Genomic DNA, 16,251 nt, shown 5'->3' on the forward strand with positions numbered 1-16,251 from the left:
GCCGATGTAGAGCTGTATGTGCGCAGCTGCCCCACTTGCGCCACAGCTAAGAAACGGATGGGAAAACCCCCCGGGCTTCTTAAACCGCTGGAGAGCCCCTCCCGCCCATGGGAAGTCATAGCCATGGATTTTATCACCGACCTACCTCCTAGTCGGGGAAAAACGGTTCTCTGGGTAATCACGGACCTTTTTTCCAAACAGGTCCATTTTGTTCCATGTGCAGGTCTTCCTTCAGCCCAGGGTTTGGCTAAACTATTTGTTACACATGTCCTCAGGCTACACTCGGTACCGAGGAAGGTCCTCTCCGACCGGGGGGTCCAGTTTGTTGCCAAATTCTGGCGAGCATTTCTAAAGCTCATGGGGGTGGAGGAACAGGGTTTGTCTTCCGCCTATCACCCCCAAACGGATGGTCAAACGGAACGAGTAAACGCGGTGGTAGAATGTTATTTGCGTTGCTATGTCAATTTCCACCAGGATGACTGGGTCGACCTGCTGCCATTCGCCGAATATGCGTACAACAATGCGCCTCATTCCTCTACCGGCTTTAGTCCCTTCCAAGTAATATACGGGACGGAATTCGGTCCTTTCGGTTCCGCCCCCGTCACGCCAGAGCTCCAAGCCACCCCTGACCTTCAGGAGTGGATCCAGGCAGTTAAATCTACCTGGCCGTGGCTGCTCAAAAATCTTGAGAAGGCAAAAAGCAAGTACAAGGAACAAGCAGACAAACACCGGTCTCCGGGATGGGAGCTGAAGGTAGGGGAGCAAGTGTATCTGTCCACCAAAAACCTCCGCTCCCTTCGACCCTGCAAAAAACTGAGCGACCGTTATGTGGGACCTTTCCCCATTACCAGGGTGATCAATGAGGTTACTGTGGAACTGGAGCTCCCAAAGACTCTCAAAGGAGTCCATCCGGTATTTCATATTAGTCTTCTCAAACCGTATGTAGCAGCCCCCCAGTTCCACCCCCCTCCCGACCGTGAGATTCCTACTGTGGTAGGAGGGGATACCCATCTGGAAATATCCAAGGTCTTAGATTCCAAATGGAAGAAAGGGAAACTGTTTTACTTTGTTCGTTGGAAAAACCTTGGGTCCGCTCACGATGAATGGGTGGCCGCACCCCACATGGCGGCCCCTCGCTTGGTCCGAGAATTCCACCTCGCTTATCCCGATAAGCCTCGCCCTCTCGAGGGCCCGGAGGGGGGCCTTAAGGGGGGCAGAATGTGAGGGTCTCTGTGTATGTGTCTCTGCTTCCCATCACCTGCTATCAGTGAACTCGTAAAAGCAGTTCACACCTTCTGGTCTCAGGCGCCAGGCCTGATTGTCCCATGTATCTTCCCCCCCCGCTGTTCTTCCTGTCAGTACTCCCTCAGGCCGATGCGGCCTTGGAAGTGTGATAGCTTCACCAGACTTCCTGGGACTCGTCTGATGTTTTGTATTCTGCCAAGCTTGTAACTTCCCATAACAATAAGTGTGAACCCCAGTGCCCCAGTGCCCTGGAGTCAATATATTCTGTAAACCCGATTAGCCCCTCACTTGCAACTTGCTATCTGTGCCTGTCTCAGCTCCTGATGTCTTCAATAAATCCTTTGTTTCTTTATCAACGTCTGAACATTTGATTTTGAGAAGTAAACTCAGAGAGAGGGGATCTCTCACACCTGGTCTCATCAGATCTCAGAAGCTAAGCAGGCTCCACCCTGATAAGTATTTGTTTGGGAGACTCCCAAGGAATACCAGGGTTGCTATGCAGAGGCAGGCAATGACCTTTTATGCATGGGTTGTTCCCATCGCAATCAACTCCCTAGTACTTCGGGGCTTCGTTTGAATTATGCATGTATTTTCCGACCTTCAGAAGTCACCTTGCTTTCTCGTGTTTTCCCCACATTTTCAGGATGCTGTTTTATTCTGAGTTTAAAGTCTGCCTCGATACCAAATCGAAAGAAGAAGAGTTGGTTTTTATATCCCAACTTTCTCTACCACTTAAGGGAGAATCAAACCAGCTTACATCACCTTTCCTTCCCCTCCACTCAACAGTACACCCTGTGAGGTAGGTGAGGCTGAGAGAGCTGTGACTATCCCAAGGCTGGCTTCGTGTGTAGGAGTGGGGAAACAAATCCAGTTCATCAGATTAGCCTCCACCACTCATGTGGAGGAGTGGGGAATCAAACCTGGTTCTCCAGATCAGACTCCACCACTCCAAACCACCACTCTTAACCACTACACCACGCTGGCTCTGTGCATACTTGTCACTTTTCTCCCCACACCCGTTCTCATTTCTCCCTCCCCCGTCTGTCCCCTTCATCCAACCCCTCCCCTCGAAGCCATTATCAAGTACACTAGCAACAGAATAATGCTGGAATACCCTGAAGCTGCTTACTTGGTCAGTTTCACAGCAAGCGTGGGTCAGTTTCAGATCGAACAGTTGAGAGAAGGCTGAAATAATCACAAACAACCTATGTGGCTGCTAATTTGGTCAGTTCCACAGAAAATGTGGGTCAGTTTCAGTTCTCAGCAGGATGGAACAGATCTGGGCTGATTTGCCGCCCTCCGCTTATACGCATCCTCTTATAGGCATGAAAGCCTTTGTGGGGGAGTGCAAGACTAACAATGGAACGATGAATGTTACAAATGACCATGTAAATGTTTTTTATTTTCTCATGACCAATGCGTTTTGCCTGGGTTTTCTGGATGCTGGCTAAACATGGACCCAGAAAACCCGGGCAAAATGCAAGTAAAAGTGCAGGGAGAGCGAGGCGACCTCTGACGGTCGGAAAATGCAAGCATAATCAAAGCAAAGCCCTGAAGTAGTCGGCGGGGTGACCGCGAGGAAACAGCCAGCCATAAATGACCCTCATGTGTTCCACTTCCTAAAAAAAAAAAAGGATCACAACAACCTGGCCCATATGTGGTCTGGGTGTTTTGGGCTTGGAAGTAAACCCCCGAACATTCACAGGCCTGATTTGGTTTGGGACTGCAGAGCATGGGGAGAAGGGGCTTCAGTCTCCCCCCCCCCATACACACTATGCTGGAGCCACTATTTGCAGACTCCCCCCCCCCCCCATACACACTATGCTGGAGCCACTATTTGCAAACAGAGACTTTCGGGGCTGTTTCAGATTGCGAAAGCAGCGCAGGTGGGAAGGCACAATCCTCTTTGCCATATGTGCCATGGTCTTGATCGAGATTTGGCCCTGCGCACACCTATGAAGGACTCCCAGACTACCCCTGTCAACCGTATCTGGGGCTTTGCCCGGCAACAGTGTGCAGGCAGGCCTCTGAAGGAAATTGTGCTGGGTGGCCAACCTTCATGTGGGCCTGGAAATCTCCCAGAATTACAACTGATCTCCCGACTGGCCTCCAGGCTCTGGAGATCAGTTCTCCTGGATAAAATGGCTGCTTTGGAGGGTAGACTCTATGTAAGCTTGCCAGCTCTGGGTGGGGAAATACCTGGAGATTTTAGGGATGGAGGCTGGAGAGGGCAGGGTTTGGATAAGGGAGGGCCATAGAGCACTACGCCATAGAATCCACCCTCCAAAGCAGCCATTTTCCCCAGGGGAACTGATTTCTGTCATCTGAAGTTCAATTTTAATAGTGAATATCATATCAACAGAGGCATAACATCCAAATCGCAAGATGTCATAATTCCTCTGTACACTGCATTGGTCAGGCTGCACCTGGAGTATTGTGTGCAGTTCTGGAGGCCTCAATTAAAAAAATATGTGGACAGAATCTAGCGGGTGCAGAAGAGAGTGACAAGGATGATTGGGGGCCTGGAGACCAAGCCCTATGAGGAAAGGCTGAGAGAGTTGGGAAGGTTTAGTCTGGAGAAGAGGAGGTTGAGGGGGGACAGGATTGAAGTATTTGAAGGGCTGTCACTTAGAGGAGGGCAGGGAGCTGTTCCTGTTGGCAGCAGAAGATAGGACTCGCGATAATGGGTTTAAATTGCGGGTGGAAAGGTACTAGCTGCATATTAGGGGGGAAATTTTTACAGTAAGAGTTGTTCGACAGTGGAATCAGCTACCTAGGGAAGTGGTGAGCTCCCCCTCACCAGCAGTCTTTAAGCAGAGGCTGGACAATCACTTGTCAGGGATGCTCTAAGCTGATCCTGCATTGAGCAGGGGGTTGGACTAGATGGCCTGTATGGCCCCTTTCAACTCTATGATTCTATAAGCCCCACCTGGAGGTTGGCAACCCTAATGGCATGATACCCTGCTGAGGTCCCTCCCCAAACCCCACCTTTCCCAGGCTCCACTCTCAAATTTCCAGGAGTTTCCCAACCCACAGTTGGCAACCCTAGCTGGAGTTAGTGTGACCAACAGCCTGACTCCATAGAAGGCAGCTTCATATGTCCATGAGCTATATATCAATACATCCATCTATCCATCTATAATAATCTCCTTTAAGCTGGTAGGGCCCTGGCACAAGAGGCAGAAGGGGAGGGGCTGTGGCTCAGTGGCAGAGCATCTGCTTGGCATGCAGAAGGTCCCAGGTTCAATCCCCGGCATCTCCAGTTAAAGGGACTAGGCAAGTAGGTGATGTGAAAGAGCTCTGACTGAGATCCTGGAGAGCCACTGCTGTTCTGAGTAGACAATACTGACTTTGATGGACCAAGGCTCTGATTCAATATAAGGCATGTGTTCATGTGAGCATACTCTTTGGGGAGGGGCTGTAGCTCAGTGGCAGAGCATCTGCTTAGCATGCAGAAGGTCCCAGGTTCAATTCCCAGCATCTCCAGTTAAAGCGACTAGGCAAGTAGGTGATGGGAAAGACCTCTGCCTGAGACCCTGGAGAGCCGCTGCCAGTCTGAGTAGACAATACTGACTTTGATGGATCAAGGGTCTGATTCAGAAGGCAGCTTCACGCGTTCATGCATTCAAGGCATCTTCATTTGTTTACACGATAACCAGAAGAACATTGCCCGTGGAGGCTCCATTTAGCTATTGCGGCTAATTACCCCGGAGAAACCTCCAGCCAACACCTCTCACTCTGATATAATTTTTCTGAACACGGCATGATTTGTTTTTCTACAGGAAAAAAATAGTGTATAGATAATAAGTCGCATGAGATTTCAAAGTTTTATTTTCCCCCTCCAGTTAACGCATCCTTTACTGTACTGTACAGCTAAAAAACACTGGTTGTTATAATGCAAGCACAAATTATCCTTTGCAAATGAGCGGAGGTCAGTCTGATGGAGCCTCTGGAGGGCAAACTTTCTCCCCTGACAGCTGAGAGTGAGCGAACCCATCTGGACAAAGCACCTCTCTCCGCCCCAGCAGCTGCCTGCCTTCTTCCCCAGCCGCCCTGCTCTTACCTGGAGGTGATCAGTGGCAAGATGAGCATCTTTAACATCCTCATCAGCAGCTCTCCTGGGAAAGAGAAGTACTGCTTCTCCTGCAGGGGAAGAGGGAAAGCAAACAGATCAGTCCGTGGGGAAGGAATGTGCCTACACAAAACAACGTGGCTACACAGTACTCACCTAGAGTACTGTGTTCAGTTTTGGGCACCACAGTTTAAGAAGGATGTAGACAAGCTGGTAGGTGTCCAGAGGAGGGTAACAAAGATGGTGAGGGGTCTGGAGACCAAGTCCTATGAGGCTGAAGGAGCTGGGTATGTTTAACCCAAAGAGGAGAAGACTGAGAGGGGATATGATAACCATCTTCAAGTACTTGAAGGGCTGTCATATAGAGGAGGGTGCCGAGTTGTTTTCTGCTGCCCCAGAAGGTCAGACCAGAATCAACGGGTTGAAATTAAATCAAAAGAGTTTCCATCTAGACATTAGGAAGATTTTCTAATAGATAGAGAGGTTCCTCAGTGGAACAGGCTTCCCCAGGAGGTGGTAAGCTCTCCTTCCCTGGAGGTTTTTAAGAAAAGATTAGATGGCCATCTCTGTTTTGCCTGGGTTTTCTGGATTTGTGTTTAGCCAGCATCCAGAAAACACGGGCAAAACAAGCTGAAAGGCATGGAGAGAGCGAGACGACCTCTGATGGTCAGAAAATGCAAGCACCATCAAAGCAAACCCCCGAAGTAGTTGGCAGGGTGGCCACAAGGAAACAGTCATGCATAAATGGCCTAGGTGTTTTTCTTTGTTCATATGCAAATATAAGCACATTTAATTGTCAGATTAACAGATTCAAGATCATGACATTGAATAGCATATCTTTAATTGGGCACCAGCACTAATTATAATTATTGTAGCTATTATGAAACTCTGATGGCATACAATAAAAACACAAAAACAGGACTGCCAAATTAAGGGATACCTCATAACACAAAAACAAAAGGGAAACGTTCCAATAGCCAAGTTTTAATGAAATGGAGAAAAGAGGATAAGAATGGTCAATGGAAGGTTCTAAAGAGATGGTGCAGCTACCAAGAAGATCCTGCTTCAAATTCCCACCAATCGTCCCTCTGAAACGAAGATTCCTCTGTTGACTTCAAAGGATGGGGAGAAATTTTGGGGGGAAGGTGATCCAAGTAGATGGTGGAGTGGGTAGCTCAAGCCATCTGGGACTGTTGTTATTCACAGCTGCCAAACATGTGTTGTTTCTTCTACTCAGCCCTTCATAGTTCTAACCCACATAGTTTTTCCTTGGAACTGGTAAACACTGAAATTCAGGATGAAACTAGTGTTGCCAACCGCCAGGTACTAGCTGGAGATCTCCCACTATTACAACTGATCTCCAGCCGATAGAGATCAGTTCACCTGGAGAAAATGGTCACTTTGGCAATTGGACTCTATGGCATTGAAGCCCCTCCCCAAACCCCGCCCTCCTCAGGCTCCTCCCCAAAAACCTCCCGCCGGTGGCGAAAAGGGAGCTGGCAACCCTAGATGAAACTGTTCTGGGAGGTGGTCTCTGGACTGAGGAGCTTGTATCCTTGGATGGGCACAGGAAGCTTCCTCATACCTGGTCTGTCAAGATCAGTCTTGTCTGCTCTGACTGGCAGTGGCTGTCAAGGGTCTCAGGTCAAGGTCTTTCATGTCACCTACTACCTACTAAATGGAGGTGCTGGAGATTGAACCTGGTACCTTCTTATATGTAAAGCAGATGCTCGACCAAGAAGACACAGCCCCTACCCCTCCAGGAAAGCCACAGACTTGCTACAGTTCAATAACCAGCTCTCCTTGTACCCCAGGCTCTGATACGGAGGGTCATAACTGAAAGAACCTCTCTGAACCTTGACAGAGAAGACACGTGGCTTCGCCATATGAATACCTGCCCCTCTTAGTTGGCCCAACTGACCTTGACAGAGTAGGAGACGAAGTTCCTAATCAATTACGGTTCCTTAGATAGCCAGAACCTCTCTAAATAAGACAGTGATGCAAGGTCACAGATTGTTTAGCCTTGACCCTTTGGAGTACAAACAGAATTCTTCCACCAGGCAAAGGAGGAGGAAAATGGGCTCTCTTACAGCCTGATCCCAACTATATTTTCTCAGAAACAAATCTCATTGATTTCAGTGGGACTTGCCTCCGAGAAAGCAGAGATTACGAGCTGTAGGAAGGAGGTCAGAGCACACTCAGCTCTGGAAGGCAGACAGATGGCTTGGTGCGAGCCACTGCCAAGGCCTTAAAGACCCCAAAAAGTCAGCTCCCACCTAAGGAAATGGAAAGAAGCTGATGAGTAGCTGAGGAGAAGCCTGGCGAGTGGAAACAGCAAGTGAAGGTTGTCCTGCCACAGAGATTAAAGTTCCCTGTTTCAAATAAGCACAGATTGCTGCTTCTTTTCTATAGGCTTTGCGTTAGTGCTTTAGACCCTGGAAGACATCGAGCGGCCTCTGACCTTTAACACAAAATGCCCCGGATGAAGGGGGGTGAAGGGGAAGTTTCTCTTTTTATGTTCAATATATAATAATGATGTATTTTCAACAACGGGCTGATATGAAATATTCTGTAACTTTCGATTGTTTTGTCGAAGGCTTTCACGGTCAGAGTTCATTGGTTCTTGTAGGTTATCCGGGCTGTGTAACCGTGGTCTTGGAATTTTCTTTCCTGACGTTTCGCCAGCAACTGTGGCAGGCATCTTCAGAGTAGTAACACTGTGTTACTACTCTGAAGATGCCTGCCACAGTTGCTGGCGAAACGTCAGGAAAGAAAATTCCAAGACCACGGTTACACAGCCCGGATAACCTACAAGAACCAATTTCGATTGTTTGTTGGAAGGTTTATGTGTAACTTTATGGGGGGGAAAAAATCTTAAAAAAAAAAAAAAAAAAGCACACACACACAAAATGCCCTGATTCCCAACACTCCAGGAATTACAGGCAAGTTTTCCCTGCCAGAAACCATTCCGATCTCCAGCGCCTCATGTTCAGCTCTAGCTTCCACAGTTGCCTTCCTTCACAGGACATAAACCTCCTTTTCACCACCCCGTGTGTTCTAGCCGCTTAGAAGAAGAGTCGGTTGTTATATGCCGACTTTCTCTACCACTTAAGGCAGAATCAAACCGGCTTACAATCACCTTCCCCACCCCACAACAGACACCCTGTGGGGTAGGACAGGCTGAGGTCACCCAGCTGGCTTCACGTGGAGGAGTGGGGAAACCAACCCAGTTCACCAGATTAGCATCCGCTGCTCATGTGGAGGAGCGGGGAATCAAACCCGGTTCTCCAGATCTGAGTCCACCGCTCCAAACTACCACTCTTAACCACTGCACCACGCCGGCTTACCAAATCAGACAACTCCAGTGTCCTCAGCAGGAAGCCCAAGAGGCATCCAGTGACCACCGAAAGCAAGGAGAGCGTCAAGAGGCCATTCTTGTTCCAGAACACCTGAAGTGCCTTCCGGACCTTTGAGAGGGCCACAGACACCGGGCTCACGCAGGAGTCCTTCACGCCGTCCAACATGTCGCCCTTCAGGGTCCCGCGACAATCCATCCTGAACCAGAGGGCACGGTGGCTAGGCCGAAGTTCCGGAAGCCGTCGGGCTTCATCGGGGAAAGGCCCGGCAGTCAGGTTGGGCTGATACAGATCATGCCTCGCCGCAGGATCAGAGCCTGTCTGAAGGCAGAAGGACTGGAGAGGCGCTCTCTCTTCCCCTCCTTGATAATCGCTACCGAGAGGCAAGCCAGCAGCTGTCCAAGTCCCATTAAGCTTAATGGGAAGCGACATCTCCGACGACGTCATTTGAGCCAAAGGTACGCTAGCCTCGTGGTTCAGAGAATTATCTATATGATCTGGGAATCTCATTTCAGCTACAAATTCACTCTGAAGAAGAAGAGTTGGTTTTTATATGCCGACTTTCTCTACCACGTAAGGAAGACTCATACTGGCTTACAATTACCTTGCCTTCCTCTCCCCACAACAGACACCCTGTGAGGTAGGTGAGGCAGAGAGAATGTGACTAGCCCAAGGTCATGCAGCTGGCTTTATGTATAGGAGTGGGGAAACAAACTTCAAATACCAAAAACCATGTTTTGAACCTGATACTAATATACTTTCATGAATTTTAAAGGAAAATATCTGAAGTTCGTAATTTCTAGCATTGTTTATATCTTGTGGTATTTTTCTACCTCACACATTTATCATTCAAAGGTGAGATAAACATTTTTCATGTTGAAAAGGTCATCAGGTTGTCATGAAGGACTGTATCTGGAGGTTGTTTTGTACACAGCACGATTTCTTGTTTACAGACAGCAAACTATCTGTACTAAGTGGCCGCAATTTGGAAACTTTATCTACTACTATACAGGCAACAATGTCCTAAGAGGAAAAGGTTCTAGAGTCACTTGTCTCTGCATTCTGCCGGAAAAAAAGTACAACCAGGGTAGCTAGGGTTGCCAACCTCCAGGTGGGACCTGGGGATCTCCTGGAATTAAACTGTTCTCCAAATGACAGAGATCAGTCCCCCTGGAGAAAATGGTTGCTTTGAAGGGTGGCTCCCCTCCCCAAATCCCACCATCCCCAGGCTAAACCTCCAAAATCTCCAGGCATTTCCCAACCAGGAGTTGCCAACCCTAAAGGTACCACATTTATTCCAAGGCTACTACCAAGGTTTAAAAAAAAAACTGGGAACTCGGGACACAAAACTATTAGCACATATCTGGTTTGGCCCTTAGTGGGGATGACCTCAGGTTTTTCCTGGTCTAACTGCAACACACTAGCCATTACTCCATACTGCTACATCAACTCTATCTAATGTGAGCACCATGTACGTGCTCAGAGGAAGACTCTATAATTGTTTCACATTGTCCAGGGCTGGCCCTATAAATAGGTTCCAGAGCTGAGCTGTGGCAAGATTGAGTCCCAGATATGATCTCTCATCTCATTGTAACCCTCCTCCAAGTCGATTTTCGCACTCCCAACTGTGGTGAATGTGCTAGAGAGATCAGGATTCAAATCTCTGCTCAGTCATAAAGATCCCTGACCTTGGGCCAGTCCCTCCCTCTCAGCATGACCTTCCTCACAGGTTGTGAGGATAACAGTGAAGGGGGAAGGCCCCATATGCCACCCTGCACTCCCTGGTGGAAAAGTAGGATAAAAACAATGACATAGGCATTTGATCTATTGCTGATCTTTATATTTTCAGTTATATTTTATGTTTCCATGTTTCCTTCTTGTACCCATCAGGCCTAAAGGACAACCAGCTACCAATTCCTACACCCACAGCCTTGCAGGGTTTTTCTACACAGGATGATGGAAAAAAGCCTCAAGACGAAAAATTTCAAATGCTTTTCTTTTTTCTTCCAGCTGATGAAGAGAGCTGGAGAACTCAAAAGCTTGCATATTATATTTTGACTTGGTTGAATAACTGGAATGAAATGGCTTGTTTTTGGAATTCAATTTGGACTTGTTATTAAAAGTAATATTTAGTTTCACAAGGTTCCTAACAACGTCTGATATCACCAAATTCGGGCCATTAAAGGCATCTGATAACAACACTAATAACAAGCAAAGTACTATCGTGCGATCCACACTGGAAATAATCATTGTCGCGAAGTTCATTATCCTCGGTCGCCAGAATATTTCTGACAACCACGTGGAGAACGACAAGGCGTGGCCACAGAGGAGGACCGGATTTGTGGCTATGATTGACAGCCGAACACTGCACATGCGCACTAGCAGCGCCGGCCCCAAGATGGCGGCCATGGCGGGAGCGGAGGGGGCGACGCCGGCCGCTTCCACAGCGGCGGCGCCGGCGGAGGACCCCGAGCCTTCAGCGCTTGCTCCCGCTCCCGCCGCCTCGGCTTCGGACCCCTCGAGCGCGGCCCGCCCGGCTCGCCTGCCGCTGGCACGGGTGAAGGCGCTGGTCAAGGCGGACCCTGACGTCACTCTGGCCAGCCAAGAAGCCGTTTTCATCTTGGCGCGCGCCGCGGTGAGGGGCGGGGCAGGGGGCGGGGCCTTCGACGTTGCCCGCGTTACGGCGCGCCCTCGCGGGAGGGTTAATGGTGGTGGGCGGGGCTAAGGAGCCAAGCCTGCTGACTCATTTTTTGCAGACGAAGTGGGGGCGGGGTGTGTGCATTATTAACATTAATAAATATGCATCACTGGGCATTAATACTTGTCAGCAAATGATACTTGTTAAGCATTATTCATAATCAGTAGTTATCATTCTTGCGAATAGTTAACATCCGAGAATGCTAATAATGGTTACTGCAGGTTGAATTCCAAGGAAGAAAAAATGGGACAATAATGAAATCTGTCTATTGAATTATGAGCAATGGCCCGGTAATGCTAAACAGTGGGACTGTGTTCCTGGGGCTTTAAATTCCAACTCAGAACTCTGCACAGCGTGGTGTAGTGGTTAAGAGCAGTGGTTTGGAGCGGTGGACTCTGATCTAGAGAACCAGGTTTGATTCCCACTCCTCCACATGAGCGACGGATGCTAATCTGGCAAACCGGGTTGATTTCCCTACTCCTCCACATGAAGCCAGCTGGGTGACCTTGGGCTAGTCACGGCTCTCTTAGAGCTCTCTCAGCCCCACCTAGCTCACAGGGTGTCTGTTGTGCGGAGGGGAAGGTGATTGTAAGCCAGTTTGATTCTTCCTTAAATGGTAGAGAAAATCGGCATACAAAAACCATCTCTTCTTCTTTGGCTGGCCAGCTTGGAATCTTGGGTGCCAGTGGACTTCTCCCAAAGCATTAGATGGGCTGGGAAGTTATCAACAAGTTGATATTGCTGAAAAACTGCCTCTGCTCCCTAATCTCCCCTCCAGGAGTTGTTCGTGGAAACCATCGCAAAAGATGCCTACATCTATGCCCAGCAAGGAAAAAGGAAAACCCTACAGAGGAAAGATCTAGGTATGAAGCACATCCCCTTCATCTGCAATGCTGTTACTGCTCTGCACGTGGCTTCACTTTAGAGAGCCCTTGTGGCATAGTGGTGAAGAGCAGCAGACTCTAATCTGGAGAGCCAGGTTTGATTCCCCACTCCTCCACATGAAGCCTCCACATGCGCTGGCCTCCACTTGAACCTTGGGCTAGTTAGAGTTCTCTCCGAACTCTGCCCCACCTACCTCACAAGGTGTCGGTTGTGGGGGGAGAGGAAGGGAAGGAGACTGTAAGCCACTTTGAGACTCCTTGTGGTAGAAAAAAGCAGGTTGTAAAATCCAACTCATTTTCGTCTTTAGCAGATGAGTTTTAGAGGAAGAGCAGCTTCCTTGATGCCCGGCGGCCTGCAGCTGAGCAGCTGTGGCAATCCGTTGCCATTCTTAGGGCTGCTTCGATAGAATACGTCAGCATTCAAACCTTGGTATGCTGTACAGTTTCTGTGGAAGTGGGAGGAAAACCTCAGGGCTCTTGACCAGGAAGGGCTCTGTGCTGTTTGTGGGAATGCAAGCCGGTGGTAGTGGGAGGGCAGTTGGGATAACATCCTGGGATGCAGCATAACTTGGAAGGCTTTAAGAGGGGAGTGGACATGTTCATGGAGGAGAGGGGTATTCATGGATACTAGTCAAAGTGGATACTAGTCATGCATACCTGTTCCCTCCAGGATCAGAGGAGCATGCCTATGATATTAGGTGCTTTGGGGCAAAGGCAGGATAAATGCTGCTGCAGTCGTCTTGTTTGTGGGCTTCCTAGAGGCATCTGGTTGGCCACTGTGTGAACAGACTGCTGGACCTGATGGGCTTTGGTCTGATCCAGCATGCCCTTATGTTCTAACTGCAGGAAGCATGACTCTTAGCTGAGTGGAGATTTGAAGTAAGGATGTATGCAGGAGGTGAGGGTTTGGGGGAGTAAAAGTGGCACAGAGAGGAGGACCTATGGAAAACTGTCTCACAGGGCTAGAAACATGAGGGTTTGTGTGCAGTTGAGAGTCAGTATGGTGTGGTAGTTAAGAGTGTTTGCCTAGTATCTGGGAGACCCAGGTTCGAATTCCCATTAGCTTTGGGCTAGTCTCGTGCTCTCAGCCTAACCTACCTCACCTGGCTGTTGTGAGGTTCAAATGAAGAAGAGGAGAACAACGTAAGCTGCCTTGGGTCCCCATTGGGATATAAATGAGTTAATTTTTTTTTTAAGTAAAGGTCCCCTGTACAAGGCCCAGGTCATTCCTGGCCCATGGGGTGATGTCACATCCTGTCGTTTCCAAGGCAGACTTTGTTTGCGGATGGTTTGCCAGTGCCTTCCCCAGTCGTCTTCCCTTTACCCTCAGCAAGCTGGGTACTCATTTCACCGACCTCAGAAGGATGGAAGGCTGAGTCAACCTTGAGCCGGCTACCTGAAACCGACTTCCGTTGGGATTGAACTCAGGTTGTGAGCAGAGCTTGGACTTCAGTACTGCAGCTTACCACTCTGCGCCACGGGGCTCTTAATGAGTTAAATAAAGTCAGTGAAAATAAGGGATCTGGCCAAACAGTTGGGCAGGGAGAAGTTGGGTTCAAATCTCGGATTGATTTGAATTCAGTGCTCAAAACCGCTCTGTCTGCAATCTAATTCTCCATCAAGTGCTCAACCTTAGCAGTGACTTCACAGACCGTCCGGCAGAAATAAAGGCTTGTGTGTTTCGTTTCCATAGCCTCAATACCACTCTCAATTTTGTCTCTTCCCCCTCCCTTTTGGTGATTTGTCCCACTGCAGACAATGCCATTGAAGCAATAGATGAATTTGCCTTTCTGGAAGGTAAGATTTTGGCTAATGTCTATTTGGCACTTTGCGTTGGAATAATAAACTGGAATTGCTTCCGATTAGGGACCGTCTCTCGTGGTATGTCCCCCCCCCCCCCCCGAGAGCATTATGCTCTGTGAATACAAACTTACTGGTGGTCCCCAGCCTGAAAAATGTCCAGCTGTCCTCGACCAGGGCTTTTTCAGCCCTGGCCCCAGCCTGGTAGAACTCTCTTTCCAGAGAGACCAGGCCCCTGCGGAATCTTGCACAGTTCCACAGGGCCTATAAGACTGAGATGCTTCACCAGGCCTACGGTTGAGTACAGCTATGGTATCCATCTTAGCTGGCTTCTCTTCCCCCCACCCCTTTCTCTATAACTTAAGTATTTATATTACAACTGCGGGGGAGGGGACACACAAATTGTTTTTCCCCGGGCTTGCCATGGACTCCTGTGATAAATAAGAGCACTAACTGATTTAATAATTTGTTGTTGTTATTGGGGAGGGGCTGTGGCTCAGTGGCAGAGCATCTGCTTGGCATGCAGAAGGTCCCAGGTTCAATCCCCGGCATCTCCAGTTAAAGGGACTAGGTAAGTAGGTGATGTGAAAGACCCCTGCCTGAGACCCTGGAGAGAGCTGCTGGCCTGAGTAGACAATACTGACCCTGATGGACCAATTGTCTGATTCACTATAAGGCAGCTTCATATGTTCATATGTTATCTAACCTAGCTTTTTAATCTATATGTATTATGTTTTAAATGTGTATGTATTGTTTTTATGATTGTTAGCCGCTCTGAGCCCAGCCCAGCAGGATAAAAGACCAAATAATAAATAGATAATAAAGTGAGGTAGAGACCTTCAGTACCTCATTCACACACACAAGGGTAGGAGGCAGTACAGGTTTGAAAACTGCGGCTGTCATACTGCCCGTGTTCAAATCTATGGCGAGGCCATTCTTGGAATACTGTGTACTAGTCTGGTCTCCACACCTAAAAAAGGATATTGCAGAGCTTGAGAAGGTGCAGAAAAGAGCAACCAAAATTATCGGGGCCAGAACAACTGACCTATGAGGAGCGGTTAAAATGCATAGGGCTGTTTAGCTTGGAAAGAAGGCAGTTAAGGGGAGACATGATAGAGGTCTACAAAATGATGCATGGGATGGAGAGAGTGGACAGGGAGAAGCTGTTCTCCCTCATAATGCTAGAACGCGGGGTCATCTGCTGAAGCTGAGGGTGAGAGATTCAGAACAGATAAAAGGAAGCATTTCTTCACACAGCGCATAGTGAAATTGTGTAACTCCCTGCCCCAGGATATGGGGATGGCTGCCAACTTGGAAGGCTTTAAGAGGAGAGTGGACATTTTCATGGAGGAGAGGGCTATCCATGGCTGCTAGTCAAAATGGATACTAGTCATGATGCATACCTATTCTCTCCAGTCTCAGAGGAGCATGCCTATTGTATTAGGTGCTGTGGAACACAGGCAGGACAACGCTGCTGCAGTCGTCTTGTTTGTGGGCTTCCTAGAGGCACCTGGTTGGCCACTGTGTGAGCAGACTGCTGGACTTGATGGGCCTTGGTCTGATCCAGCATGGCTTTTCTTCTGTTCTTATGTAAGATGGTACAGTCTCAGGGTTGTGCTTTGTTTCCGGGAGCTAGGTACCCTGGACTGAAGAGAACAAAGAGGAATCTCTGGAAGGAGAAAGATCCCAGTCAAGTGTGAGAGGAGCAGGCTGATAACCCTCCAAGAAGATGGAGGACCCGCATCTGCCTGCCAGCCCCACTGTGCCCAAAGTGGCCCCGAAATGGGGGTGGTTCTCCCAAGATTTCTTTGTACGCTAAAGGGGTTTGTATAAAGCTTATGCACTTTCAATACACATGTTGTTTTTCTCACGTCTGTGTTGTATGCTGATTTGTCTGTAAAGGTAAAGGTCCCCTGTGCAAGCACCGGGTTATTCCCGACCCATGGGTTTCCGTCACTTCCCGACGTTTTCTAGGCAGACTTTGTTTGCGGGGTGGTTTGCCATTGCCTTCCCCAGTTGTCTTCCCTTTACCCCCAGCAAGCTGGGTACTCATTTTACCGACCTCGGAAGGATGGAAGGCTGAGTCAACCTTGAGCCGGCTACCTGAAACTGACTTCCATCGGGATCGAACTCAGGTCGTGAGCAGAGCTTGGACAGCAGTACTGCAGCTTACCACTCTGCACCACGGGGCTGAGG

General features: G+C 48.8%; 2 protein-coding genes across 2 annotated transcripts in view; one reads left to right on the plus strand and one right to left on the minus strand.

Annotated features, from left to right (window-relative positions):
* LOC130473136 (excitatory amino acid transporter 5-like) overlaps positions 1-9,120 on the minus strand; it is a 37,355-nt gene extending 28,235 nt beyond the window's left edge. The window contains exons 1-2 of the mRNA XM_056844666.1: positions 8,665-9,120; positions 5,309-5,388 (exon numbers count right to left, since the gene is read on the minus strand). Of these exons, the coding sequence (XP_056700644.1) occupies positions 5,309-5,388; positions 8,665-9,120 (536 nt within the window). The remainder of the gene's footprint in view (positions 1-5,308; positions 5,389-8,664) is intronic.
* A 1,951-nt stretch (positions 9,121-11,071) lies between these two features.
* On the plus strand, positions 11,072-15,742 carry POLE4 (DNA polymerase epsilon 4, accessory subunit). The gene is made up of 4 exons (XM_056867603.1): positions 11,072-11,308; positions 12,150-12,234; positions 14,011-14,052; positions 15,692-15,742. The coding sequence occupies exons 1-4, from the start codon at positions 11,072-11,074 to the stop codon at positions 15,703-15,705; spliced, it is 378 nt and encodes a 125-aa protein (XP_056723581.1). The 3' UTR covers positions 15,706-15,742.
* The last annotated feature ends 509 nt before the right edge of the window (positions 15,743-16,251 follow it).

The sequence above is a fragment of the Euleptes europaea genome, chromosome 2 (assembly GCF_029931775.1).
Source record: "Euleptes europaea isolate rEulEur1 chromosome 2, rEulEur1.hap1, whole genome shotgun sequence".
In the NCBI taxonomy this organism is placed as follows: Eukaryota; Metazoa; Chordata; class Lepidosauria; order Squamata; family Sphaerodactylidae; genus Euleptes; species Euleptes europaea.

Bases quoted from the DNA above. Each gene is read 5' to 3' on its own strand.
- POLE4 (XM_056867603.1), top strand. From the start codon at position 11,072: ATGGCGGCCATGGCGGGAGCGGAGGGGGCGACGCCGGCCGCTTCCACA. The intron at 11,309-12,149 runs GTGAGGGGCGGG...TCTCCCCTCCAG, and splicing joins TCATCTTGGCGCGCGCCGCG to GAGTTGTTCGTGGAAACCAT. The intron at 12,235-14,010 runs GTATGAAGCACA...GTCCCACTGCAG, and splicing joins CCTACAGAGGAAAGATCTAG to ACAATGCCATTGAAGCAATA.